The sequence below is a fragment of the Megascapheus bottae genome, chromosome 5, assembly GCF_031878675.1.
Source record: "Megascapheus bottae isolate mThoBot1 chromosome 5, mThoBot2.hap1, whole genome shotgun sequence".
Classification (NCBI taxonomy): Eukaryota; Metazoa; Chordata; class Mammalia; order Rodentia; family Geomyidae; genus Megascapheus; species Megascapheus bottae.
Window position 1 is genome coordinate 3,090,862 of NC_143513.1, and position 26,696 is coordinate 3,117,557.

Here is a 26,696-nt window from a genome sequence, read left to right on the forward strand (position 1 = left end):
TCAGCTACATAGAAAACAGAGACTGGGAGGGTTGGGGTTCAAGGGCAGAATAGGAGAAAAGTTGGGGAGATCCCTTCTCAACCAACAAGCCAGGAGTAGTAGCAGTTGCCTATAGTTCTAGCCATGCCAGAGGCTGAGGTAAGAGGATCACCCTTGAAGGCCAAAAGCACATAATCCTATCTAAAATATAACTAAAAGGAGAAAGGGTTGGAGGTGTGGTTCAATTGACACAGCATCCAAGGTCCTGAGTTCAAATCCCAATCCTGTCCAAATTAAAAAAAAAAAACTGGGAAAGGAAATAAATTCCAGTCATCCAAGTATATGCAACACAGATTGTACTGCCTATTATACAACCAAGTCCAGACTCATGTGAACATACCTCCTCCCCCTTCTCCCTCGTCCTTTGTGCTGAAGATTATCCCTAAATTATAGCAGATTGATCACAAGAACGCCCAAACTACAGTGTACTTTCTACCTGAGCAGAGGAAAGAACTGCACAAAACTCTCATAGCATGGCATTTTCCTACTTGCTATCTTGCTGTAAGCCAGTATGTCTCTCTTTTTTTTTTTTTTTTTTTGCCAGTCCTGGACTTGGACTCAGGGCCTGAGCACTGTCCTTGGACTTTCTCAGGGTTAGCACTCTACCACTTGAGCCTCAGCACCACTTCCGGCTTTTTGCTATGTATGTGGGGTACGGAGGAATCGAATCCGGGTCTTCGTGCATGCTAGGCAAGCACTCTACCACTAGGCCGAACTCCAGGCCCCCCAGTATGTCTCTTAAAAGCTCTTCAGACCTCCCTCAAGAATGGAGATTTGAGACAGAAAAGTCTCCTCTATTTTCCTCAGGACCAGCCTTGAACAAATCTCTTTCCTTTCACTCATTTTCCATGTCCCAATTTTTTAATAAGGGGACACATGGTAGGAACCTCAGATTTCAGAAACAAAACTACTCCAAAGGATAGAGATGGAGACTGAAAGTCATGTTACAGAGAGGGAGTGAACTCCTGCCTGCCTGTGAGCCAGTGTGGACATGATTACGATTCCTGTCTAGCAACATCTTAATGGAGCATTTACACCAGGGGAACTGGCAGGTAAATGCTTCCACTCAGAGCCTCTACCCTCTGAGAGCAGACTAGCTGACAGTGCACCAGCATCCCACCCCAAGCCCATGACCTCAGCAGAAGGCCTGGGTTGATATGGTACTGGTCACTGAGGGACGCATTCTAAAAAAAGTATTGCCAAACCTTAGTGTCATGACAAAGATTGGACAGCATAGTCTGGTACTGATGGCTCACGCCTGCAATCCTAGCTACTCAGGAGGATGAGACCTAAGGAACATGGTTCAAAGCCAGCCTGGGTACAAAAGTCCTTGAGACTCTTATCTCCAAATAACCACTAGAAAACCTGAAGTGATCATGTGGTTCAAAGAGCTCAGGGACAGTGCCTGGGCCCAGAGTTCAAGCCCCATGATCCCCAAAACAAACAAAAAAGCATCTGCTACTGTCCATGTTTGGCCTTTGGTTGGAGAATGGAGCATGGAGCTACTCGGTTGGTTTTTGTTGGTTTTACTTGGGATTTTATGAGACTTTATTGAGTTCACAAACACTTTTAGTACCACATACATATGAGAGTCCAATAGCATGATAGTATTTTGTGTAGATGGGGGAAACTCCTGTTCCTTTCAAAGAGAAAGATACTTTAGCCCATGGACAAAGGACAGCCAATTACCCAGGAGCCCACAGAGAGTCAAGGGCCCAATCCCTGACTCCACCCCTGGGCTTCCCTCAGACCCTCTGCAGTCCATGTTTCAGGATTAGGACAGGGAGGAGAGGCAGATTACACTCAGTACATGCACAGGAAGTGGTCAGCACGGATTGGTCCATGGACACAGCTCAGGCTCGCAAATATTATGACAGCTGCGATGTTTCTGCCTGGAATGGCAAGAGGCAGCCATTTATATGAGAAACATCAGAGACGGCTTGCTGACTTCAGAAATGGGAGACGAGAAACGAATTAGCCAGAGTCAGCAGTTGTTAAATTTGGCCTTCCATTTCTAGAGGAATCTTCTCACTTCATCCTTCATTGGGCTCACAGCATCATCTAGTGGTTCAGTCTGTGCACCTGCTCAGAGGAGCAGCTGACAAGCAAGTCCTGAAGTAACCACTCCATTTGCCAATGGGCAGGTAGAAAATACCAGTTAGCTGTACTTGGAGAGTGCTTGACAACAGGAAATGAGATTACTGAGCTCCCAGAAAGAGTACAGAGCCAGCGAATGATGACTTCCAGGTTTCCCTTGTTGGTGAGTCATAAAAGTAAGAAGGACGGGTGGCTCACATCTACAAGATTACCTACTTAGGAGGCTGGGATATAGAGGAGAGCAGTTTGAGGCCAGCCTAGGCAGCAAAGTTTGCTAGATTCCAACTCCAAAATAACAAGCAAAAAGTCAGCCTAGTGGCATGCTCACGTGGTAGAACACGAGCCAAGGAAAATGAGCAAGTCCGAGGCCCTGAGTTCAAACTCCAGTATTGACAAACAAGCACCTAATAAAGGGAGACGTTTGCGAGTCATTACCATTACCTATGGGATATCAATAACATTCTTGCAGAAGAGAAAAATGAAAACATTTTTTGTTTTTTGGGGTTTTTTTTGCCAGTCATTGACCCCCTTGGCCTGGATACTGTCCTAAACAACTTTTGCTCAAAACTAGCACTCTGTCACATGAGCCACACTTTAAGCTATTTCTGTGATTAATGGGAGATACGAGTCTCACAAACTTTCCTGCCAAGGCTGACTTTAAACCACGATCTCACCAGCAGCTGGCTGAAAATGTTCTTAAAAAATTGTGCCAAGGGCCGGGTGCGGTGGCTTCTGCCTGTAATTCTAGCTATTCAAGAGACTGAGATCTGAGGATCACGGGTCAAAGCCAGTCTTGGCACTGAAGTGAGATTCTTATCTCCAGTTAATCATTAGAAAATCAGAAGTGGTGCTGTGGCTCAAGTGGTAGAGCGCTAGCTTTGAGAAAGACCAAAGACAGTGGTCAGGCCCTGAGCACCATTTCTGGCTTTTTTCTATGTATGTGGTACCGAGGAATCGAACCTGGGTCTTCGTCCATGTTAGGCAAGCTCTCTACCACTAAGCCAAACTCCCAGCCAAGGAATAAACTCTTTTAAAGTAGCAGTATTCTTGAGGGAGTACTCCTGCACTTGCATGCAGTTTGAAACTGGGTATTCTGCACTGCAACCATAGCTTTGACTGAAGAACTCTGATGTTTTTGAAAAGAATAAATACATAAATATAAAAATAAATAAAACTTTGGCGTCTAGAATTTAAAGGGATTTGGGATACCCTTGGCCCAAAATGTGATGCTAGCACAAGGTCAACATTTGTGAACTGAGGCCTCCTAGGAAGGTAAGGAGTTCATTTAACAACATTTCCTAGAGTTCATACATGGCACATGGTTAATCTTTCTCTGGGCCTCAGTTGTATCTGAGTAAAGTAAGTCAAAGGTGTGACCTAAACAATCTGCAGGCTTAGCTCAGCCTCTCATCTGTTCCAGAGGATAATGACGGAGTTGATGGAGGTGGCTTACCTGAAGAAAGAAGGGAAGAAGACTCCTCTGGAGTCCTGACTACAAGGGTCCTTTTGGACGCACCAGTGCCCCCTGACATCTAAACGTGTTCCCCAAACGTCCTACCTTATAAATTCTTTCCGGAAAGCTTGATTGAGAGATCGCTCCTCTGGGGAGACTTGTCCATAGATTATCAGCAAAAGCAGAAGCAGCGTGACAATGGACATGCAAATGTCTCTGGAAGAAAAACAAACTGTGGAGTTAGTGTCCTCATACACAACCTGTGAGCCTGCCTGGGGTTTCCAGGACCCAACTCTATTCATGGAACTGGGCCTTTGTCCTTGGGAAGAAACTTCAGTGTGATTTCTTGGGGTTCATTTCTTTTCTCTCTCTCTCCTCTACATCTACTTTGTCCAGCATATTTTTTTGTGTGTGTGATAGTTCTGGGGTCTGAACTCAGAGCCCGCAGCTTGCTAGACAGATGCCACACCCTTTTTGCATAGTTACTTTTAGATAGAGTATCACTTTTTGTGTGTGTGTGAGCCTTTGCTGGGACTGGGATCTTCCTAATTTATCTTCTTGCTGAGGCTGAGATAAAAGGCATGTGTTAGCATATCCCTCAACTTCTTCTGCGAGATCGAGCCTTGAAAACTTTTTTATTTTTTTGCCTAGGCTGGCCTAGAATAGTGGTTCTTTCATTCTCTGCCTCCTGAGTAGCTAAGATTATAGGTATGAGCTACTATGCCTAGCTTCTAGCACTGTTTTTCCCCTAAAAAGTAATTACATACATAATCATTTTTACATTCACACTTATACCAGTCATCACTCCCAATTTACAAAGCTTATGATTAACAAAAAATACAAAGACCTCCAGTTTTACAGAGGCAAAAAGTTTAACTCTTCAAACACTGATGAACATTTTTTTTCTTCCTGATCAGGTGATAATGTCTATTTCTTTCCTGTTACTTTGTTTCAGCTGTTCCCTCTTTCTCTCCCATTTCCTCCCTCCCCTCACTGCCCTTGAATTGCTCAGTTCACTTTCCTCAATGTCTAATGTAACTGCTTGTCTTCATTGCTGTACTTTTCACCCACTTTCTGCTGATTCTGTGCCCTTTTCCCCCCTTCCTTCAGATGTACACGTTTACACCATGTATGAGGTAGAGAATACAGTCATCTAAAGGATACATTAAAAAAAGGTCCTTTGTTGCCTTATCTCTGGGGTACTTTTAACTCTATATTATTTTATATACACATGAAGGGGTGCTTGGGCATTATAATTTGGTGGTTTTTTTCCCTGAGACTGTCCTCTTTGGTCTCACTGTGTATGGATGTCTTGAGTCTTGTTTACACTCACAATGTGGGAGACCATGTGCCATCCGTCTCTCTGACCCTGTTCTAAAACTATTTTTTGACCCAAGGTTTTGAATTTTCTTTGCACCTTCTTTAAAAATACTGCTTAAACCTTATTCGTGTGTGGTTCTGTTTCTAGGCCATTTTGTTCCATTGACCTATGTGTCTATTCTACTGTGCTTTTTATTCTGGTACCAAACTCCCAATCTTGGTTTCTATAGGATCAGTCCTTTAACTTTGATCTTCTGCTTTAGAATTGTTCTGGTTTTCCAGTCCGTTTCCCATGCAAAATCCATTTGCTAGTATCTTGGTGGCTCACATATAATCCTAGCTACTCAGGAGGCTGAGATCTGAAGATTATGTTTGAAGCCATCTAGTGGCCCCGTGGCTCTAGCCTTGAGCACAAAAGCTCAGGGGCAGAGCTCAGGTCCAGAGGTCATGCCCCTAGACTGACCAAGAAAAAAGAATAAAAAACAACATCTAACATCTATCTTGAAAAGTTTATGGGCTATTGATTGTATGCCAATGCAATACTGATATATTGCCTTTTTATTCAACCCACACAATATATTGCTCTATTGATTTAGATCTTCTGTTTTTGTCATTGGCACTTTGTGGCTTTCAGTATATAGCTTTCCATCTAGTAGTTCAGTAAATGGTATTGCTATATAAATGTTGCCTATTCATTGCATGTAGAAACAAAATTTATATTTTAATTTTTGAGTGCTAGTACCCGGTCTTGAACTCAGGGCCTTGTGCTTGCTCTCAGTGGGAATGCTATCACTGCCTCATGCCTCCAGTTTAGCATTTTGTGGTTGACTGGAGATAAAGTCTCAGGAAGGTTATAAATTGTATATAACATATACGATATTATAGTATATATTACAATGTATATTATATTTATATATATATTACAATATATATTAAAATATATACTTTAGGCTGGGAGTTTGGCCTAGAGGTAGAGTACTTGCCAGCAAGCACAAAGACCCGGGTTTCATTCCTCGGTACCACATACATAGAAAAATCTGGAAGTGGTGCCGTGGCTCAAGTGGTAGAGCTCTGGCCTTGAGAAAACTCAAGGACAATGCCTAGACCCTGAGTTCAAGCCCCAGGACTAATAATATATATAATAAAAGAATATAATTTTATAATATATTATAGTATAATACAGTGATAATATCTAACATAATATCTGATATAATATAAAATTTTATATATAAATATATTGTATACATAATGTGTATACGTATATTTGCATTTTGCAAACTTTCTAAATTCATTAGTTCTTGGAGTCTTTTTTTTGGGGGGGGGGCCAGTCCTAGCTTGAACTCAGAACCTGAGCACTGTCCTCAGGCTTTCTCAAAGCTACAGCTGGGTGGTGTCCCTGAGCTCTTCAGCTCAAGGCTACAGCCTTGAACCAAGCCCCACTTCCTGTTTTCTAGAGGTCAACTGGAGGTAAGAGTCTCAGGTCTTTTTTGTGCCTGGGCTGGCTTTGAACCTTGATCCTCAGATCTCAGCCTCCTGAGTAGCTAGGATAATAGCCATGAGCCATCGCACCTAGCTTTTTTTTTTTTTCCCCAAACCTGTGGTTTGAACTCAGGGCCTGAGCACTGTCCTTGGGCTTTCACAAGGCCAGAGCTCTACCACTTGAGTCACAGCACCACTTCGGCTTTTTCTATGTATGTGGTGCTAAGAAATCGAACCTGGGTCTTTGTGCATGCTAGGCAAGCACTCTACCACTCAGCCAAACTCCTGGCCCTGAGAGTTTCTTTCTTGTGAATGTGAATGTTCAATATTGTCAGATGTTTTGTGTGCATCTAATGAGATGATCATGCGATTTCTAATTGTTTGTTAATAGAGTGAGTTTTTTCTCACTCTTCATCAATGCACACCTCCTCTACTTCTTTTTGGTTACTTTATAGTTTAGCTACTGAGCAAACTGATCCTTTATGTATTTATTTATTTTTTTGCCAGTTCTGGGCTTGGGATCAGGGCCTGAGCACTGTCCCTGTGTTTCTCAAGGCTAGAGCTCTACCACTTGAGCCACAGCACCACTTTTGCCTTTTTTCCTATGTAGGCAGTAAATTGATCCTTTTTCTTTTTTCTTTTTTTTCTTTTTTTGCCAGTCCTAGGCTTGAGCTCAGGGCCTGAGCACTGTCCTTGGACTTTCTCAAGGCTAGAGCTCTACCACTTGAGCCTCAGCACCACTTCCGGCTTTTTTCTATATGTGGTACCAAGGAATCGAACCCAGGTCTTCATGCATGCTAGACAAGCACTTTAACCGCTAGGCCAAACTCCCGGCCCTTGATCCTTTTTAAAATAAACATTTCTTTTATCTATTTATTTATTTTGGTCACGGGGCTTGAACTCTGAGCCTGGGCACTGTCCCTGAGTTCTTCAGCACAAGGCTTCCATTCTATCCCTTGAGCCACAGCCCCACTTCCCACTTTCCATTGGTTAACTGGAGATAAATCTCAGTCTTTTGTGCCCAGGTTGGCTTTGAACCGCAATCCTCACAGCTCAGCTTCCCAAATAGCTAGGATTATAGATGTGAGCCACCGCACTTGTCATCTATTTATTTTTAAAAATGTGGTACTAGGAATTGAACCCAGAGCTTTATGTAAGCTAGGCAAGCACTCTACCACTAAACTAAGCCACATTCCCTGCCCTTGATTTTTTTTTTCTATAGATGTCCCAGTCTTTTTCTTGCTGTTTTTTCCTTAAATATGTTCATTCTACAAACTGTAAAATGCCTGGACAAACAAACAACAAAAACAACAATAAAAAGCCCACCTTACCCCATACACACTAAATATCAGATTAAGGCTGAACAGTTTGGGTAAGCCATCTCAAAGATACGTGTCAAGAACCCCCCCCCCCCTTCTCTCTCTTCGCTATTATTCACTATTATTCATGAGCAATGCCTGGATTCATTCATTCAGCCAGTCATACATTTCTTTCCTTCCTTCCTTCCTTCCTTCCTTCCTTCCTTCCTTCCTTCCTTCCTTCCTTTTTTTTTTTTTTGACAGTCCTGGGGCTTAAACTCAGGACCTGAGCACTGTCGAGCTCAACCATTTGTGCTACAGCACTTCTTTGTCTTTTTCTGTGTATATGATCCCAAGAACTTGAACCCAGGGCTTTGTGCATGCTAGGTAAGCACTCTACTGCTAGGCCACACTTCCAGCCCCATTTATTTCTTAAAGGCTGCAAAAGGTTCAAGTTCTTACTCCATCCTCCACCCTCTCTCATTGGAGAGGGTGCTTCCCACATACAGGGTGTGAGGGCAGGCAGGGCTGGCAAGTTCATTTCCTCATGTGTAAAATGCTCATTTCTGAGCATCTGTCCACACTGATCTGTTATGCTAAGCTCATGGCCCTAAATACACTATATAAGCCTCAATTCATTATGCTTACTATTCTTGATTTGGTATCAAATTAGAATACCTTTGGCCAATATGAGTTTCTTCTAATTGCTGAGTTCTTTGGCGACAACTCTGGTTTTTCTTAATTGGTTCCTGATTAATAAAAGTTTTTGGATTCACCTTGCATATTTCCAATCACAGACCTCAAATCAAGACTTTCAGTGATTCTTAGTTCTCTCTTTCTCTCTTTCTCTTCCTTCCCTCCCTCCCTCCCTCCTATTTGTCGTGAAACTTGAACTCAGGGCCTGGGGGCTATCCCTGAACTCTTCTGCTGAAGGCTAGCTACCACTGTCAGCTACAATTCCACTTCCAGATCCTTAGTTCTTTGGTTTAAAATGGTATTTGCAGCCAGGCCTCTGTGATTCACACCTGTAATCTTTCTCAAGAGGCTGAGATCTGAGTATTAAGGACTGAAGCTAGTGAGACAAATTGGAGAGTCTTAACTCCAATTAACCAGCCAGACTTTACTTTAAGTGGAGGGGTGGCTCAGTTGCTAAAGCTCAGTCTTGAGGGATAAAGCTTAGGGAGACCATGAGGCCCTGAGTTCAAGTCTCAGTACCAGTACACACTCACACACACACACACACACACACACACACACACACACACACACACACACAGAGGTGTTTGTAGATCTGAGTCTACATTCTAGGAGCTCCTTGCTCTTAGTTGTTTCTAGTTCTTTTCTTAGCAGATACATCTATAAAATGTTATTTCCTCAACAATCCTCACATATAATAAACCTCATACCTATATTTTCCATTAAAAAAAAAACAAACCTGTGTCAGTGGTTTTTTAATTGGTCATAGGGCTTGAACTCAGGGCCTGGGAACTGTCCCTGAGCTATTTTACTCAAGGCTAGTATTCTACCACTTTGAGCCACAGAACCACTTCCGGTTTTCTGGTGGTTAATCAGAGATAAGAGTCTCACAGACTTTCCTCCCTGTGCTGGCTTTGAACCGTGATTCTCAGTCTCCTGAGTAGTTAAGATTATAGGCATGAGACACAGGTACCTGGCTATGTCAAATTTTTGAACTAGCCTCTGTATTCTTCTCCTACCAATAACAACACTTCTGAAGGACAGCAACAACAGAATTAGAAAATCACTGGAGTCTTAATTTGGTTTCTCCATCTCATGAGTCAGTCATCATAACAAAGGCTCCAGTGGCTTTACTGATCCTCTTCACTAAGAGTGCTCTATCTCTGTCTTCCCAGTTCTTTTCTATCCTTAGGGATTAAGCTTGTTAGGCCGTAAGTTTAATTTTAATGCCAAGTTTTACAAATCTTAATCCTTTCCTCACCATAAGTAGCTATTTTCTAAAGCTGTCTGGGCTATCACCCCATGCTTTGTTTAGGGAAAGCCACATGCGCATCCATTCATGTTCTGTCTTGAATCGGTTCTGTGTACCGCTCCCCCACCTCCATACCTGTCTACCTGGTGCCTTACACGTAGGCACTGATAGCTCAGTCCGGACTTTGAGTGGACAGTATGTGTGCTTTTGTAGTATTGAGCGCAGTTCTACTGTGTACCTGATGACCCAGTGACACATAGCACATCTGGTGACTTGTTATACACACAACTCCTCTCCTGCCTGGGTGATCTCATGATTTCACTTAGTATTCCTGGAAGCAGACTGCTGGGGGAAAGTATGTGCTTCTGTATATGTGATGCAAGTTTCCAGATATGGGTGCAGAAGGCTATCATCCTAATTACTTGGGATGTTGAGATCTGAAGATTATGGTTCAAAGCCAACCCAAGCAAGAAAGTCTGTGAAACTTTTTTTTTTTTTGCCAGTCTCGGGCCTTGAACTCAGGGCCTGGGCACTGTCCTTGGGCTTTCTCAAGGCTAGAGCTCTACCACTTGAGCCACAGCACCTCTTCTGGCTTTTTTCTATGTATGTAGTACTGAGGAGTCGAACAGGGTCTTCATGCATGCTAGGCAAGCACTTTACCACTAGGCCAAACTCCCGGCCCCTGTGAGCCTTTTATCCTCCATTAACCACCAAAAAGTCAGAAGTAAGCCAGGTGTGGTGATTTAAGGCCTGTAATCCTAGCTACTTAGGAGGCTGAGGTCTAAGGATCACTGTTCAAAACCAGCCAAGGCACTAAAGTTAGTGAGACTCTTATCTCTAATTAACCACTAGGAAACTGGAAATGGTGCTATGGCTCAAGGGGTAGGGGCAGTAGCCTTGAGCTGAAGAGCTCAACATCCCAGCCAAGAGTTCAAGTCCCACGACTGACAAAAAAAGAAAAGTCAGAAGTAGGGCTTTGGCTCAAGTGGTAGAGCACCAGCCTTGAACAACAAAGGTAAGCAAGAGCATGAGACCTTGAGTTCAAGCCCCTCTATTGGCAAACTGCCCCCCCCCACCAAAGGAAACAAAAAAACTGTGCTGTCCTAATACAACCACAGCATCTATCTATGGAAAAGAATTGGACTTACAGTGCACTCTGGGATTAAAGAGAACTAATGATGTCTCATGCTGATAGGAAGCAGTATTCACAGGAAGATGATCAAAGGTGCAATTATGATTTGAATATCACGATCACGGAAAGAGTGTCAGGAATTTCCAAGTCCTTGGCAAACTACAACAGATATCTAGAGTCTAGAGCTCAGAATTGAGACAAATGTTTCAGACAGAGGACTCTAGGAACGACTATGGCCCATGATGGCTGGAGAGGGAGATGCACACCATTGAGACAGACACAGCCAAGTCGAGTTTGGAGACATTTGCCACTAGGATGGTCCGTCCCTTCCTTCCTTCCTTCCTTCCTTCCTTCCTTCCTTCCTTCCTTCCTTCCTTCCTTCCTTCCTTCCTTCCGAGTCTGGTGAAGTGTGGGCAGTATGAAATGAGGCTGGCTGTGTACTTGGCCTATGTGTAGATGAGAAAGCCCAGGGAAGATTAAATAGCCAGCTTAATTTTTTTTTTTTTTGGTCAGTCTTGGGGCTTGAACTCTGGGCCTGGGTGTTGTCCCTGAGCTCTTCAGCTCAAGGCTGCTGCCTTATTCCTTGAGCCACAGCCCCATTTCCAGTTTTCCAGTGGTTAATTGGAGATAACAGTCTCACAGTCTTTAGTGCCCTGGATGGCTTTGAATCGTGATCCTCAGATCTCAGCCTTCTGAGTAGCTGGGATTACTGGTGTGAGTCACCGAGCCTGACCTTTTTTTTTTTTTCACTCCAGTTCAGTTTCCCTACCTGCTGCTGTGTGAAGCATAGGTGGATATGTCTGTACTCCAATTGTCCAGTGAGGCCAATCTTAGAACTATCCACAACAACCAGCACACATGCTCTGGGCAGGGTGCTGGGCCACAGCCCTGCCCATCACCTCTGGGCTTGCACCTACCTCAGGGCTGCCTGGTTGCGGCTGTGTCTTCTCAACCTCTCTCTGATGACCCTCAGACGGGCTGTGGATGGTGGCCGTGCCCAGCGCAGGTGGCGCTCACGGCGACGGGCAGCCAAGACCTAGAAGAGACAATAGAGCCATAAGCTGGGGTTGATGTTGACAGAAAGAGGTTGCTGGCATTCTTGCCAAGCTCTGGGCCCCTGTCATCTGGGCATAAGCTGGGCATTTAGGAACAAAAACATTCTGTGTGCAGACCACACAGATCAGGTTGTTGGAGAGGCCAGGGAGAGGGCAACCCCATTTACAAACTTCGCTCACATCTCAGGCATGCAGCTTTGGCAGGGACTGCAACTGGCACTACAAAGAAGAGCTTCACATGACAGATCTGTCTGCCACTGTCAAATTACAGGAGCAATTACAGCTGGTATCTGAACTGTAGCTTTTCATTGAGGCTGTAGAAGACTGGAGAAGCCATTTGTAAAGTGCTGTCTTAGCAAGAAATATTTGGTTTTGTAGTTTTACTTTGCTGAGGTTTGAACTCAGAGTCTCACACTTGTGTATGTTTGTTTGTTTGTTTTGGATATATATAATATATATAATATATATATTATATTATATATATATATATTGCTCAAGGCTTGCACTCTTGAGCCACATCTCCATTTCTGGATTTGTGCTGATTAACTGGAGAAACAAGCTGCACTGACTTTTCTACCAGGGCTGGCTTTGAATTGTGATCCTCAGATCTCAGCCTCTTGAATAGCTAGGATTACAAGCATGAGCCACCAGAGCCTGTTTTTCTTTTAGAAAGCATGATTGCTTTCAGGTTTTATCTGTGTAGGAAAAAATAGAACAGTAGCTGATGTATGAACCCTTGAAAGGTTTTCCTCCCCCCCCCCCCTTTTGGTTAGTCGTGAGGCTTGAACTCTGGGGCCTGGGTGCTGTCCTTGAGCTCTTCAGCTCAAGGCTACCACCCTACCCCTTGAACCACAGTGACACTTCTGGTTTTCTAGGGGTTAACTGGAGATAAGAATCTCATGGACTTTAGTGTCCGGGATGGCTTTGAGCCATGATCCTCAGATCTCAGCCTCTTGAGTAGCTAGGATCACAGATGTGAACAACCGAGTCTGGCTTCCTTCATTTATTTTTCACTCATTTATTTTTCTAGTCCACTGGTATGGAATCTGAGACATCACAGACAGGTCTTCCCCTCAGAGCCACTGGGCTTTTGAGCAATACACAGCAGATATAAATGCTACAGCATGAGGCTGAGGAGTGCATATTCCTGACAGGACACAGGCTATGGAGAGGCAAGGAGAGGCCCTGTGTGCAGGGCCTGGCTTTAGAGATGCCAGCCTGGCCTATAGGAGCAAGCCCTACTGGTAGAAGGAATCTCAGAGGGAAGATGTGACTTCAAAAAGAGGAAGAGCAGAGCTGGGGTTGGCTGCACTTAAGGAGCAGAGGAGAAAGTAAGCCTCTTTAGTAGCAAGGAAAGATGGCATTTTTGAAAGGCAAGGAGTGTTGTGATTGCTCAAAGCAGAAAAGCTCGCTGGTGGGGTGAGGGAGGAGAGGTGAGAAGGACCCAAGTTTGGGCTATTATATGGCCTTGGATTGGTTACTTCCTGCCTCTGAGCCACTATTGCCTTGTTTTAAAAGTGGAGGTGCAACCAGGCACTGGTGACTCACACCTGTAATCCTAGCAACTCAGGAGGCTGAGATCTGAGGATTGTGATTTGAAGCCAGCTCAGGCAAATCTCAATAAGACTCAAATCTCCAATAAACTAAAAAAAAAAAAAAAAGCTGGAAGTGGAGCTTGCTTCAAGTAGGAGAGCACTAGCATTGAGTAAAAGAAGCTCAGGGACAGACAGTGTTCAGGTTCGGAGTTCAAGTCCCAGGACTGGCACAAAAAGATAAAATAAAATATGTTTTTATGGTACCGACACAAAGTTGCACTGCTTATGTGCCTCTGATCGTATAATAATATTTATCAAAATGAACTCCAGGAAATGGAAACAAGAGGATTTTTTTCTTTGTTGTTGTTTCCTTTTATTTTTTTCTTGTGTGTTTGTCTTTGGGAGGGTAAGTGGGGGCACAGACATGGAGGGACAAAGAGTGAACAAATACAGCAGTGGTACCCACTAGACACTGCTGAAAATGAACTGTATAACTAGTGGGTGGGGATAGGAGGAAAAAACCTGGGAGAGGAGGGAAGGGGTGATATTGTTCAAAAAGAAATGTACTCCTTACTTGACTTATGTAACTGTAATCCCTCTGTACATCACCTTTACAATAACAATTTAAAAATTAAAATTAAAAAATAATAAAAGTAAAATGGGTATGAAATGACGTATCTACTTCACTAGAGCTTATAAACCCTGGGTGATTCATCAATGTGAAGAATGTGTACATGACTCACAGCACAGGCTCATTGGAGCCAGGCCCTCTCTCAGCAGGGAGGGGGGAGTTTGGTGAGGTCAGACTTGGGGTACAGAGGAGCCATGGACAGGTCCTTTGACACAGGTGTGTGGAGTCATGTGGCCTGTTGGTTCCCAGGGGCTCTTCTGAGAGGAGGGGAGGAGATGACGAGGGAGAGACCAGTTCTGACCAGTTCTGGCAGCTGTGTTTCTGGTTACAGCTACACTCAGCACAAAGGCTGCATACCATGCCTGTACTTCACCTACACGTGAGCAAGAAGGTGTGAGCATCTTTATGGTGGCTACAACGCCTTGCTCATACAGGAGAATGCTGTGAATAAAACAGGCGGAAGGGAGGGAGGAACAGAGGGAGAGAGGTAGGAGAAAGGAGAGGAAGGGGAAGAAGAAAAGGAAGGAGAGATAGAAAAAGGAGAGAGATGGGAAGGAGAAAGGGTATGGGGGGGAGGGAAGATGGAAGGAAAAAAGGAAGGAAGAGGTACATTGTATATGGGTCCTGCAGCTCAAATAGCCAAATTTTTAGGAGAATTTTTCTCTAGAATCATGGCCAGATATATTTCTCAGTTACTTTAGTGTTTTAAAAATGTATATATGTTCTTGAGACTCTGACTTCCCTGCAATTGGCATAATAGATGCACATGAAGATGCACAGCAACTTGAAATATGGAAGTGGTGCTATGGCTCAGAGCACTAGGGACAGTGCCTGGGCCCTGAATTCAAGCCTGAAGATGGGAAGAAAGGAAGAAAGGAAGAAGGAAAGAAAGAAAGAACGAAAGAAAGAAAGAGGGAGGGGGAGGGAGGGAGGGAAGGAAGGAAAGGAAAGCTGAGATCTGAGGAGACAGTTTGAAGCCAGCCCAGGCAAATGAGATTCTTGTCTCCAATAAACCACTCAAAGCTGAAAGTAGCCTTGTGGCTCAAGTGGTAAAGCCCTAGCCTTGAGCACAGAGTCTCAGGGACAGCACTCAGGCTCTGAATTCAAACACTGAGACTGGCATTTAAAAAAGGAGGGGAGGAGGAAAAAAAGAAAATAGAACGAAATTTGAATTCAAAGCTTAAATTCCAATTGGCAGACATGCCAGAAAGCCAGCTGTCCAGCATGCAATTCACCTGAGGAAACAGAACCTCACCTTTTCTGCCTCCTCTGCCCAGATAGAGGCCCTTCTAGGCGTGCAGGCAGGCTGGGCTCCTAAGCCCACTCCCAATTCCAAAGCCACACTCCTTGTTGCCTCACATAAGGATTCAGTGAAAAATTCCTTGTCATCTTTTCTTTTCCAGGCAAAAGCCAGTGCCATACAGCAGATCTGGAGAAAGAAGATTACACCAACCGTCACTGGAGGCACATTGGTGTCTTCCTGGTCTCTTGTAGCCGGTAGGTCCCATCCAGTTCCATGTGGTCTGATCAGACACCAGTGGCCACCACCTTTGGGTTCTGGGCCACTTACTCATCATGTGTGGCCTGGCTTAAGATTTCCATGCTCTGAGCCACAGGAGTGATTTATTCCCCTAGGCTTTTAGAAAGATGAGTAGCAGGTTTACCTGGAGCTTAGCACAAGTCTAAGTTCCCAGGTTTCTCATTATGTCTTAACACAAACTACCAAGAAAAGCAAGGCAGGAGCAACACACAACCACCATTTCCCTCCCATCTGGGGACCCTGCTCAGCAGAGGCCTCTCAGCCTTGGAAAGCTGTCTTACCATGAATGGCTGGGTAACAAACGCACAGCAGATCACAGAGAGGCTCAGCAGGCACAGCCACTGCACACACTGTGCTGGGACGAAGCTGCCCAGGAAAGAGCAGTTCTGTGAGCACCCTGGAGGGAGCAAGTGGCCCTGTGTTCTACCACTTTAGTAGAGAGGAAATTTGAAAATGTGGGTCCCCTCACGCTGGAAGCCAGGGGTTGGGGAGTAGGAATACAGCCAGGGAAGGGGTGCTTCCACATGCAGGCACCATGCCCTTCTGCCCAAGAGAGGAAAGTCCCTCCTGAGTGTCACCCTCTCTGAAGCTGCCTGATGCAAAGACACTACTGAGTGAGGACAGGGCAGGGGAAGATGGCTGCAGGTGGCAGAACTGGCTATACTCTTTCTACACTGTCATCTGGTCCCCCAACTCCCATGGAGCAAGTGCACTGAGTGTCTCTGTCTTACAAATGAGTAAACTGAGGGATGGAGAGGGCTCAAGTATCTAGTCTGTCCTAGCAGAGTGGCTCAAAATGTGTAGTTGGGAGAAGGGAGACTGTCAGAAAGAAAAAGGTTGTGTGGTAACTACTCTCCTGTGGTCTAGACACCACACAAAGTGACCCTGGGGTCTCCAATAGTGGCCCGAGCCAGACTAAGAGATATTGTGGAATAGGGTTACATGGAATCTCTGAAGGATAGCCCCTGTCTCCCTGTCTTGCAGGAAATTTTCCACTCAAGGACCACATGAGGGTCCTTCCCTTCTTGGTATAGGTCTTGCTGTGGTTCGTGTGTGTGTGTGTGTGTGTGTGTGTGTGTGTGTGTGTGTGTGTGTGTGTGTGTCCCAGTCCTGGAGCTTGAACTCAGGGACTAATTGTTATCCTTGAGCTACTGTGTTCAAGGCTAGTGCTTACTACTTGAGCCACCACTCCATTTCTGGCTTTTTCTGGTTAACTGAAGATAAGAGTCTCATAGACTTTCCTGCCTGGGCTGGCTTTGAACCAGGATCCTCTGATCCAAGCCTCCCAATTAGCTAGGGTTACAGACATGAGCCACTGACACCCAGCCAGCTTCTGATCTTATACCCTGGATTCATTCATGCCTGGTTGCTATTGAAGAGCTGGGTGGAGCAGTGACCAGCTGAGATTTACATAAGATTCTCTTCACCCACAGCAGGTGTGTGTGGTGGGGAGTAACAATGGTGACTTCTGGAATATGTATTTTGGAAGTTTCCAGAAACACAATCTTCTCACAAGTGCCAGACCTCCACCAAACAACCTGAGGATATTTGTAAACTTCAATGGCTCACCTATAGCCAAGGAATCCTGTCCCCGTACCACAGGCCAGGGAAAGCAACCCACAGATGATCCAGCCTGCAGAGCTCAGCCAAGGCAGGTAGGCCTTAGACCTCTGGGTCATAAATCCTTCAAAACCTGAGATGGGAGCTAAGGTAGAACAAGCAGAGACAACTGGGTTAACATATCTAGTCACCTCTCCTCAGCATGAATTGAGCTGTATGGTTACCAAAGCTTTAGAAAACCTGACATGTTTTCAAATGGGTTTGTGTCTGTCTTATTTTTTTTTTCAGATGAGACTAAAGTTTTTAGTGACAATTAGCCAATTCTGTCCAGCCACACGATCCTCTGAGCCCATGCCTCCCAAATGCCACAGGTGGATGCTGGACTTCTGCAATCCACGTGAACATCACCTCGTCGTGGGGCAGGCTCGGGGTGGTTTTTCTCCCTCAGGGCTGTCTCATAATGGCCCACTTCACAGGCCTCCAATTCCAGGATTGTACCAGCTACACCACTGTCATTTCCTCTCTTCCTCCACATCAGGTCACTTCCAGAAGGAATGACTGGTGCAGGATGCTAGAATAACAAGGTGAAGCCAAGGTTAATGCCTCTATGGAGAGTTAGGCCTTTTTGACTGATATTCTTTGCAGCCATCTCAGAGAAAAGGCACAGCCAGGTGTGGACCTGGTCAAGTTCAGGTTCCAAGTGAATTGTGATGGAGGAAATAAAGTCCCTCCTAGAGGTCATATTCCCATAGGATGTGTGTGGGGCAATGCAGGCAGCCTATGGGCAGCTGCATGCAGTCAGACTGATGGGCTCCTACTCTCTAGATAGGGCAGTCAAGGGCAGCAGAGTGAGCAAAGGGTTGGAAGGCCAGGAGATCAGAACACCAGTAGATATTAGAGGATATGAGACACAGTGCATTCTGAGTGTCATCCCCAGACCAGGGACTATGAAACTGCAAAGCAGGAGTGAGAAGCTGGAAAGTACAGGTGATCAGGCATCCCACACAGAAAGGAAGCCCCTCAATGCTAAGAGGGGTGCTAATACAGATCCAAACCAGCAAAAGCCCACTCTGATGCAGCAGTTCTGATACTACAGCCAGGCACCAGTGGCTGATGCCTATAATCCTAGTTACTCAGGAGGCTGAGATTTGAGGACCATGGTTCAAAGCCAGCCAAGGCAGTGAAGTCTGTGGGACTCTTATGTTCAAATAACCAGAAAAGGTCAGAAGTGGAGTTATGGCTCAAATAGTAGAATACCCCCTTCAGGGAAAGGCTAGTAGCACATAGGTCCTGAGTTCAAGCCCCAGTACTAACATGGTTAAAACAAAAGAAAATTGTTCTGTGGTCTTTGCTTGCTTCAAGTCACAGGCCGATTTGAGGCCTGGAATGGACCCCTGCTGCAGGACAGCTCCTCCAAGCTCACAGAAGGCTGCAAGATGCTGGCATATATCCAGGTCTTGTCACCATGTAGCCTCTTTCCATTAGGCCTTGTCAGTATTTCACTGGACATATACATAGGACTTTGCACATTCTGCTGGGCTCAGCCATCTATGGCTGAGCCTCCTTCTCCCTGACCTTACCTGCACCTCTCTCCCAGCCCTCATGGCCCATGGCTGGGAAGCAGCCCTTTCTCTCTGGAGAACTGACTCCAGTCAATAGGATAGTGGTACATGGATCTGTTCTTCACCGATTTAATCATGACCAAGGGAGAGAAATCCGCAGTTAATTAGCAGTTAATGCTAGAGAATTTGCTACTGCATGTTGTTACACACTGACCTTATAGGGATCCTGTACATCTGGTATCCTTCCACAGGAATTAGGGCCTGATTGGAAAAGGAAAATATATGATGATGAATTAGACTACCAGTAATACCTTTGGGCTTACCAGGGTCACCATTTTCATCAGGCTATAATTCTTCCTGATCCATCAGCGTGAGCTTTTCTGAGAGGGATGAGGCTGGGATGAGGACTTAGACTTTTGGGACAAAGGCCTCATCAATCAGAGGCTGACCTCACAGCACTGTGAGGAAAAAAAAAGCAAAAAGAGCCTTCAGAAATAGTGACAAATATTCTTGTATGAGATGTTTTAAAAGTAGGCATCAAAACTCAAAGGCAGGAACTAGGGAATACTGTAGTATTTACTCCCTATCAGACAACTGCTTAGTTTATTAAGTGAGACAAGCACTTACAAATTATGTGGGAAAAAAGGGATTTTACATACAATGAAACTCATTTGTGGGGGGGGCTGGTACTGGAGCTTAAACTTAGGGCCTGGGAATTGTCTTTTAGCTTAATCACTCTAGACTGGTGCTCTACTGTTTTAGCCACAGCTCCACTCTGGCTTTTTGGGAATGAGAGTTTTTTAGTTTATCTTCCCAGGCTGGTTTTGAACTGTGATTCTTAGATCTCACCCTCGAGTAGTTTGGATTGCAGGTATGAGCCATCTAGCTTTGAAATTCATTTTTTTTAAAAAAGAGATTTATAAGGTAAACATAAGAAATGGATAGCCTAAGGGAAAGATGATTATGAACATATGGAATGATGCTCATGTGTATTAAAGAAAGAGCAAATGAACATTGGAGATAGACTGTCTACTTAGGAGACTGACCCAAAGGACTAACTACCAAAGGAGAGTTTCTGTTTTAGTGTATATTACCCTGGGGTGCATCCAGCTGTGCTCCTTTCAGGGAATGGCCTGCTGTGGCTGGAGGACGCCCTGTAGCATCCTGTAGAAGTGAAAAGTTTGGGCAGAGAGGGTGGCACGAGCCATGGTGATCCATGCTGAAGTTGAGGTTCACATAGACAATTACAATACCTTGCTGAGCCTGAAGAATAGTGACAAGAGATGTGCTGCTGGAGAGGCCAGGAAGGTGCACAGGAGACTCAGGCCAATAGATCCGAGAGTGACATCAGTGGAGCCAACATCTAGAAGAGGCTGTGACAGTCCAAAAGTAGCAATTATGTGACCTGAAATACAACTAACCCCAAACGCATAGCTATTATGAATTTCAAAAGTATTTATCACAAGGACACTGCATATGAAACTTTGCCCTTTCATTCCATGGCTTAGCAAAACCAGAAATCATTTTCCCTTTTGACAAATCTTTGTAGATGGAACATATGTTTTCTGAATGCTCACTTTTAAAGACTTAATTCTGGTTGTAATTTGACAAATAAACATTTTTTTTTGGTTAGTCGTGGGGCTTGAACTCTGGGCCTGGGCACTTTCCCTGAGCTCTTCAGCTCAAGGCTACTGCTCTACCCCTGGGCCTGAATGTTGTCCCTGAGCTCTTCAGGTCAAGGCTACCACCCTACCCCTTGAGCCACAGTGCCATTTCTGGTTTTCTGGAGGTTAATTGGCTTTGAACCACAATCTTCAGATCTCAGCCTCTTGAGAAGCTAGGATTACAGCTGTGAGTTACTGTGCCTGGCTAGTATTAACATTCTTATTACACCAAGATAAGGTCAGGGCCTCAGTTTAGACAACTGGTCTACATTCTAGGAATAGTTTACCACAAGGTTCCTATTATAGTTTCCAAACTTTTTCTAGATGTATATGAAAGATTTTGTCTTTCTATTTGATGAGTCTTTCCATGTTTAAAAAATTCTAGCAACATAGCATTCATCAAAAGTATGCAACCAAATAACGGTCACCATACTTCTCTGACAGACCATTTTGCTGGACCCTACTTCACATCCACCATCGAATCTGGTGAGCTGGGCTTGTAGATAGCTGCAAGTTCATCCTCAGAAATGAGTCTAGCCATTTCTTCAAGTCCAAAAATCATGCTCTTTTTCACCCTCAGGAAAAATCCTATCTCCATTTACCTGCTTGAAATGATCCAGAATTCATTCTCTATATCCAATGAGAGAGTTGCAGAGCAAAAGAACTGTTCCCCATTATCTCAGGCAGAGGAATTGTTTAAAATGTAAATAAAGGGCCTGGGAGTTTGGCCTAGTGGTAGAGTGCTTGCGTAGTACGCGTGAAGACCCAGGTTGGATTCTTCGGTACCATATCCATAGAAAAAAGCAAGAAATGGTGCTGGATCTCATGTGGTAGAGCTCTAGCCTTGAGAAAACCCAGGTTCAGTGCTCAGGCCCTAAGTTCATGGCCCAAGACTGGCAAAAAAATTAAAATAAAATCTGAATAAATTGTCACCCTTAAGAAATTTACAAGTAGCCTCTCTCTTTCATCTCAAAAGGCACTTCTTTTTCCCTTTCTATTTCTTCTTGCTTTGCCTTGCTTTACTAAATAAAATTTTGCTAATCTTCCAAAAAAAACCCACAACAAAAAACAACAACAACAACAAAAACACCATGAGTATTCTCACAAGAAAGCCAAGTCTACCAGCACCCATGGAACGATAATATGTGCCACTCCAGGTTTTGAAGTAGAGAGCTCTTTACCCCAGGGTGCCATCCTACAGACACCTCCTAGCTCCATCTCTGGTCACATCACCCTTGGAACCTTCAGGAACAGAGCTTACTTCTCCCAGTATAAACTTTTCTCCGATGACAGAAGAGAGTTTTACTAATTATTTAGTCAAGAGGAGTCTAGGCTATGAATGTGAGATTTGGAAGCCATTGCAAAACCCACTGCCTTCCACCTGCTCGTGTCCTCCTGAAGTGACCAGGGCAGTGAGGTAAGCATAGGTACACAGTAGGCAGAAGGAGACCGCCAGCTGAGGTACAGGCAGATGACCACTGGAGGAAAGCCAGCTGTACATGGAGAGCCAGATGTGGGATTCCTGAAGATACTCGGTGAACTTGAAATAGAAAAGCTGAAACAGAAACCACAAGAGGCATTTGTATGAACAGAGTAAAATCCCAATCAATAGCTTATCATTTTCTGTGCTGAGACCCCCCCAACGTTTTGGCTTTCTGCACTGACTGGCCTCTTATTACATACAAATTTAAGATAAGGATAATTTTATAGATAACGAAGAACAAAAAGCAATGCAATTAACTTGGTAACAGTTTAAAGAAAAACACTGTGATGAGAGATGAAGAATTAGACACTAGGTTCCAATCACATATGCTGTGGAATGACTCTGGCCTAGGACTTACCTTCTGGAAGCCAAGCCCACGCCTCAGGCAGGTGAGCTCCCGCTCCACATGGCCATCACCTCGGCTTGCAGCCAGCCAGCACTGGGCAGGGAAGAACCAGCCCTGTCCTGAACACAAGTCCTTCACCATCATGTGACTGATGTACAAGCTAGGGGAATGTCCCCGGCAGTCATGCCACAGGCGGATCTTCTGGAGTGGGCCCAACTGGGCAGATACACTGGTAACACATACAACAATGTCTCATCACCTACTTGTACAGAATGGGGTGGATGCATTACCAGCACGGTGCGACCCACATGGCAATGATGGCCCATGGAGGGGTGGCTGGGATGTGCTAGTCCATCGATACCACGCAGAGTGACAGGTGTGGTCCCCAGAACAAAACCAGTGGATAGTGGGCCACACTGAGCAATGGCTGGTGTGAACTCTAGGTCTTCAGTCTCTGTCATTATCATCCCCCCTCACCCACATGTTTGATTTGTGTGGTCTCAGTTACCCATTATCAAGCATCATCTAGCAGAATTAAATGGAACATTCCAGCAATAAATAACTCATACCTTTTTCAACCAATGTTATTACAGAATAATATTATAGTCACTCTGTTTCATTGTTAGTGGTTACAAATGTCCTACTGAGCCTCAATGACTTTTTCTTGGATATGCATGTATAGAACAAACAGTAGGTATGGAATTCGGTACTGTTTGTTGTTTCTGGAATCTACTATGGAAGATAAAGGGAGCTACAGCTGTTTCTCTAAACCAAAGTCACTGAAATAAAATCCATCTATTCGTATCTGGCATGAATTAATCTGAAGTTAATCTAAGATAATACTCCAAGTCAATGAAATTTTCCTGAAATGGCTGATGGGGAGGGCACTTAAGTACTTTTGTATTTTCTTTTTTTTTCTTTTGCCAGTCCTGGGTCTTGAACTCCAGGCCTGGGCACTGTCCTTGAGCTTTCTCAAGTCTAGCATTCTACCACTTGAGCCACAGTACCAGTTCTGGCTTTTTCTGTGTATGTGGTACCTAGGATTCAAACCCCAGGGCTTTGTTCAGGCTAGGCAAGCACTCTAGCGCCAGGTCATGGTCCCAGCCTACTTTTATATTTTCTAATAATGTCAGGGGCTTTGACATTAATTCTTGACATGTCCTTTTCCCTCCAACTCATCATCATTGTCATACAATGAGTCACTGCTCTGCCAAATCTAGGACAATACTAATTAATTTAATCAGATTTAATGACAGAAATACTGTGTTTCTGGCCCATGAAATCAATGCCTGCTTAAACCAGACACTGGCAGCTTCACTCCTGCAATCCTAGCCACTCAGCGATGAGGCTGAGACCTGAAGAACACAATTTGAAGCCATTCCAGGCAGATAAATTGGAGAGACTCCTCTTTCCTGTTACCCAGAAGAAACAAACTGGACATCAAGATGTGGCTCAAGTAGTAGAGTTCTAGCCTTGAGCAAATAAGCTAAGGAAGAGCTCAAAGCTCTGAGATGAAGTGCCAGTATTGGAACAACCATATAAAAAGTTTGGATGTCTTCCCCCTACCCCATTCCTTCATGTAAAGAAAGAATTTCATCTATTCCAGATACTATTAGGATAAATTTAAAAGAACAATTTGTAAACCAGTGATTACAATTGTCTTATTTTCGTTTGGGGTACCCCAATTCTGGCTGGCCCCCTTTCTCAAATTTATGGTTGGAAAACACCAGATACCTCAGAATGAAAATGTGCTGGGGATTTCCTTGGAACAGTGGCTTCTCTGGACAGCAGAGTTCTCTGGTTTCTGAAAGTCCATTTTTACCACATAAAACAACGAAAACCTCAAAATAGACACAGGGTATAAGGTCAGGATGTGTTGCCAACACATAGGTGACACTTCAGCTTCTAGTCCCTCTACAAATCTGCCCAACAGGCCATCAAACATGGAGTTCTGGGGAGGCATGAGGGACACATGGCTGGGATAGGGCTTCTAGGGTGAGGACTTCTCTGGACAGAACCAGAAGGAGGACTTGGAAATGGAGTCTGGGAAGGCTGGCCTTCCACATACTTGATGCAGACAAGAGACCCTCACCTGGAATTCACCAGCATTTCTCTTACTCAGAAGGCAAGAGAGCAGAGCAGGGAGTTCGACATCTCACACCATCAGCCTAAACAACAGATGCTGGAGGAGAACTGTTGGACCCCATGGTGGGGCCAGCCTGTGGGCAGGGCCAGCCTATGGGCAGGGCCAGCCTATGGCAGAGCCAGCCTGTAGGTGGGGCCAGCCTGTGGGCGGGCATTCACATCTGCCTTGTCTTGGGACTGAGTTTGTCTCTCTCCTTGATGAAAGAAAGTTATGACTCTGATGGAGTATAATGTTTCAATTTTTCATTTAAGAAATGTATTGTTTTGAAATCCTCCCACATCCACAAATATATATCTTTGAATAGTAACTAAATGTTGGTGGGATTTTTTGTTTAATTGCTTGTCTGCCTTTAGGCTTCAGGAATTTAATTTATGTGTATAATGTAAAGAATTACATATTATCTTCTTTCAGGACAGCTAGTGTCCTAGAACATTTTACTAAACAGTTTCTCTCTGTTTTTTTGTTGTTGTTGCTTTGATTTTTGCTTGTCCCAGGGCTTGAACTCTGGGCCCAAGTTCTGTCCCCAAGCTTCTTTTGCTCAAGGCTGGCACTCTACCACTTGAACCACACAGCGCCACTTTCTCCTGTCTGGTTTTTATGGCCTACACAGCTGTCTAGGTAGATTTTAAGGTCTCCAATCTGTCTCCTCAAGCCTAACAATCTATCTCCTCACAAAGATTACACTCTATCACCAATGAAAGCTTCAAAATAAATCTGTCTCTGTGGTGGGAAATCCTTGCCCAGTTCTCTCTCTAGCTGACTTGACTGTTCTGTCCTGTGTTCTTTACTACATGAAATTTAGAATCAGTTGCTCAAATGACAAAATCCAGAATAATGATTAAATTTAGCCTCTTCATGTCTTGGATTTTCATCTCTAAAAATGGATGAAATGAGTATACTGATAGAATTTAACTCTTACTAATGCCATAAAGTAATTTGGGAAAAATGGTAAAGGAAGATGAGCTGCCAAGCCTGAATAAATACAGCTTTGCTGAGATCCTTCATCCTTGCTGGGAAAGATCTCTCCATGATGGCCTGGCATGTGTTTCGTGAGTTCATTTCCAGGCACCACACTATTTTATGACTAATGAGAAGAATCTTTTTCTTTCTTTTTTCTTTTTCTCATCAGTGGGGCTTGAACTCTGGGCCTAGGACCTGTCCCTGAGTTCTTCAGCTCAAGGCTAGCACTCTACTACTTTGAGCCACAGTGCCAATTCTGGTTTTCTGGTGGTTAATTAAAGATGAGAGTCTCACGGACTTTAGTGCCCAGGGCTGGCTTTGAACTGTGATCCTCAGACCTGAGCCTCCTGAGTAGGTAGGATTATAGGTGTAAGCCACCAGCACCCAGCTGATGAGAAGACTCTTGTCTCCACTGATATATAATAGAAACTATTGCCATGTGTAGAAATGACTGGTTATTTTTCCCCCAATCATGAATCCTGCTAGTTTGTTAAGTGTGTTAGCTTTAATGATCCCCTGATGGTTCATTTCCCTTTGTATATGATGAGCATAGCCTGTGTGGTTAACCCACTCTCTCTCACTCCCTGTTTCTGGATGGTTCCACACTCCCTTCTCTGCATCTCAGTCCTGTGTAACTATGGGGCCTCCAGAAATGGAGGGATGAGTTATAAGTGTTGAGGCACCTCTCTCTCATCAGGGATCATCACATCGTCTAAATGTGTCTGGAAACACATCTGCCAACCTACACAGCTCTAACTCCAGTGTGGGGGCCCTGCAGGCCTCTTCCACAGCCCTCTTAGCTATAGATATTCCCCTGGAGTTCTGAGACAAGTCTCCCTCTCAGTTCTCCCATCATTTCTCTTACTCCCCATCCTCCTCCTTCTGCTCCTTTATGCCCAAACTAGCCATGTGTTCACCTAACCAGATTGGTATGGATACTTCTGATCTCTTCCTTCCTTAAGACTGTGGGGTTATCGACCCAATGTGACCTCAGAAGAGTATAGCTAGGTTCTCAAAGTCTCTGAGATAGAAGCCATGTCTGCTGGCTGCTTTCTGTGGTACAGATGCAAGGTGCTGGGATTTAAACTGATAGAAGGGGACAAGTTGACCCTTTTGCCTTTATGGATTGGGAATGGAAGGGGGAAAGATGGACAAGTTCAGAAACTGGGATGGCGACCAGGAGACAGAGCAGCTGAATGATCAGATTGCCGCTAGCCTGCGAGCATGCCAGCATTGGGGCTTGAGTATTGGGCCTCACACTCTCATTTGGCTTGTTTGCACAAAGCTGGTACTCTACCATTTGAGTCACACCTCCACTTTGGGGTTGTTGCTGTCTAATTGGAGATTAGAGTCTGTTGGGAGCCAGAGTGGAATCAAACTGTAACTTGATTTGCATCAGACAATGGCTTTATTGTCTTATTGTTTTCTGGCCTTATTCTGTTTAAATG

General features: G+C 44.4%; 1 protein-coding gene across 1 annotated transcript in view; it reads right to left on the bottom strand.

Moving 5' to 3' along the window:
* Nucleotides 1-26,696, bottom strand: part of Pkd1l1 (polycystin 1 like 1, transient receptor potential channel interacting) — a 113,447-nt gene that overhangs the window by 20,205 nt on the left and 66,546 nt on the right. Inside the window, exons 33-44 of the mRNA XM_090332985.1 lie at nucleotides 23,877-23,983; nucleotides 22,155-22,371; nucleotides 21,695-21,868; nucleotides 19,903-20,022; nucleotides 19,744-19,813; nucleotides 18,864-18,910; nucleotides 17,496-17,658; nucleotides 17,097-17,232; nucleotides 15,809-15,893; nucleotides 15,243-15,416; nucleotides 11,684-11,802; nucleotides 3,695-3,805 (exon numbers count right to left, since the gene is read on the bottom strand). Of these exons, the coding sequence (XP_090189111.1) occupies nucleotides 3,695-3,805; nucleotides 11,684-11,802; nucleotides 15,243-15,416; nucleotides 15,809-15,893; nucleotides 17,097-17,232; nucleotides 17,496-17,658; nucleotides 18,864-18,910; nucleotides 19,744-19,813; nucleotides 19,903-20,022; nucleotides 21,695-21,868; nucleotides 22,155-22,371; nucleotides 23,877-23,983 (1,523 nt within the window). The remainder of the gene's footprint in view (nucleotides 1-3,694; nucleotides 3,806-11,683; nucleotides 11,803-15,242; nucleotides 15,417-15,808; nucleotides 15,894-17,096; nucleotides 17,233-17,495; nucleotides 17,659-18,863; nucleotides 18,911-19,743; nucleotides 19,814-19,902; nucleotides 20,023-21,694; nucleotides 21,869-22,154; nucleotides 22,372-23,876; nucleotides 23,984-26,696) is intronic.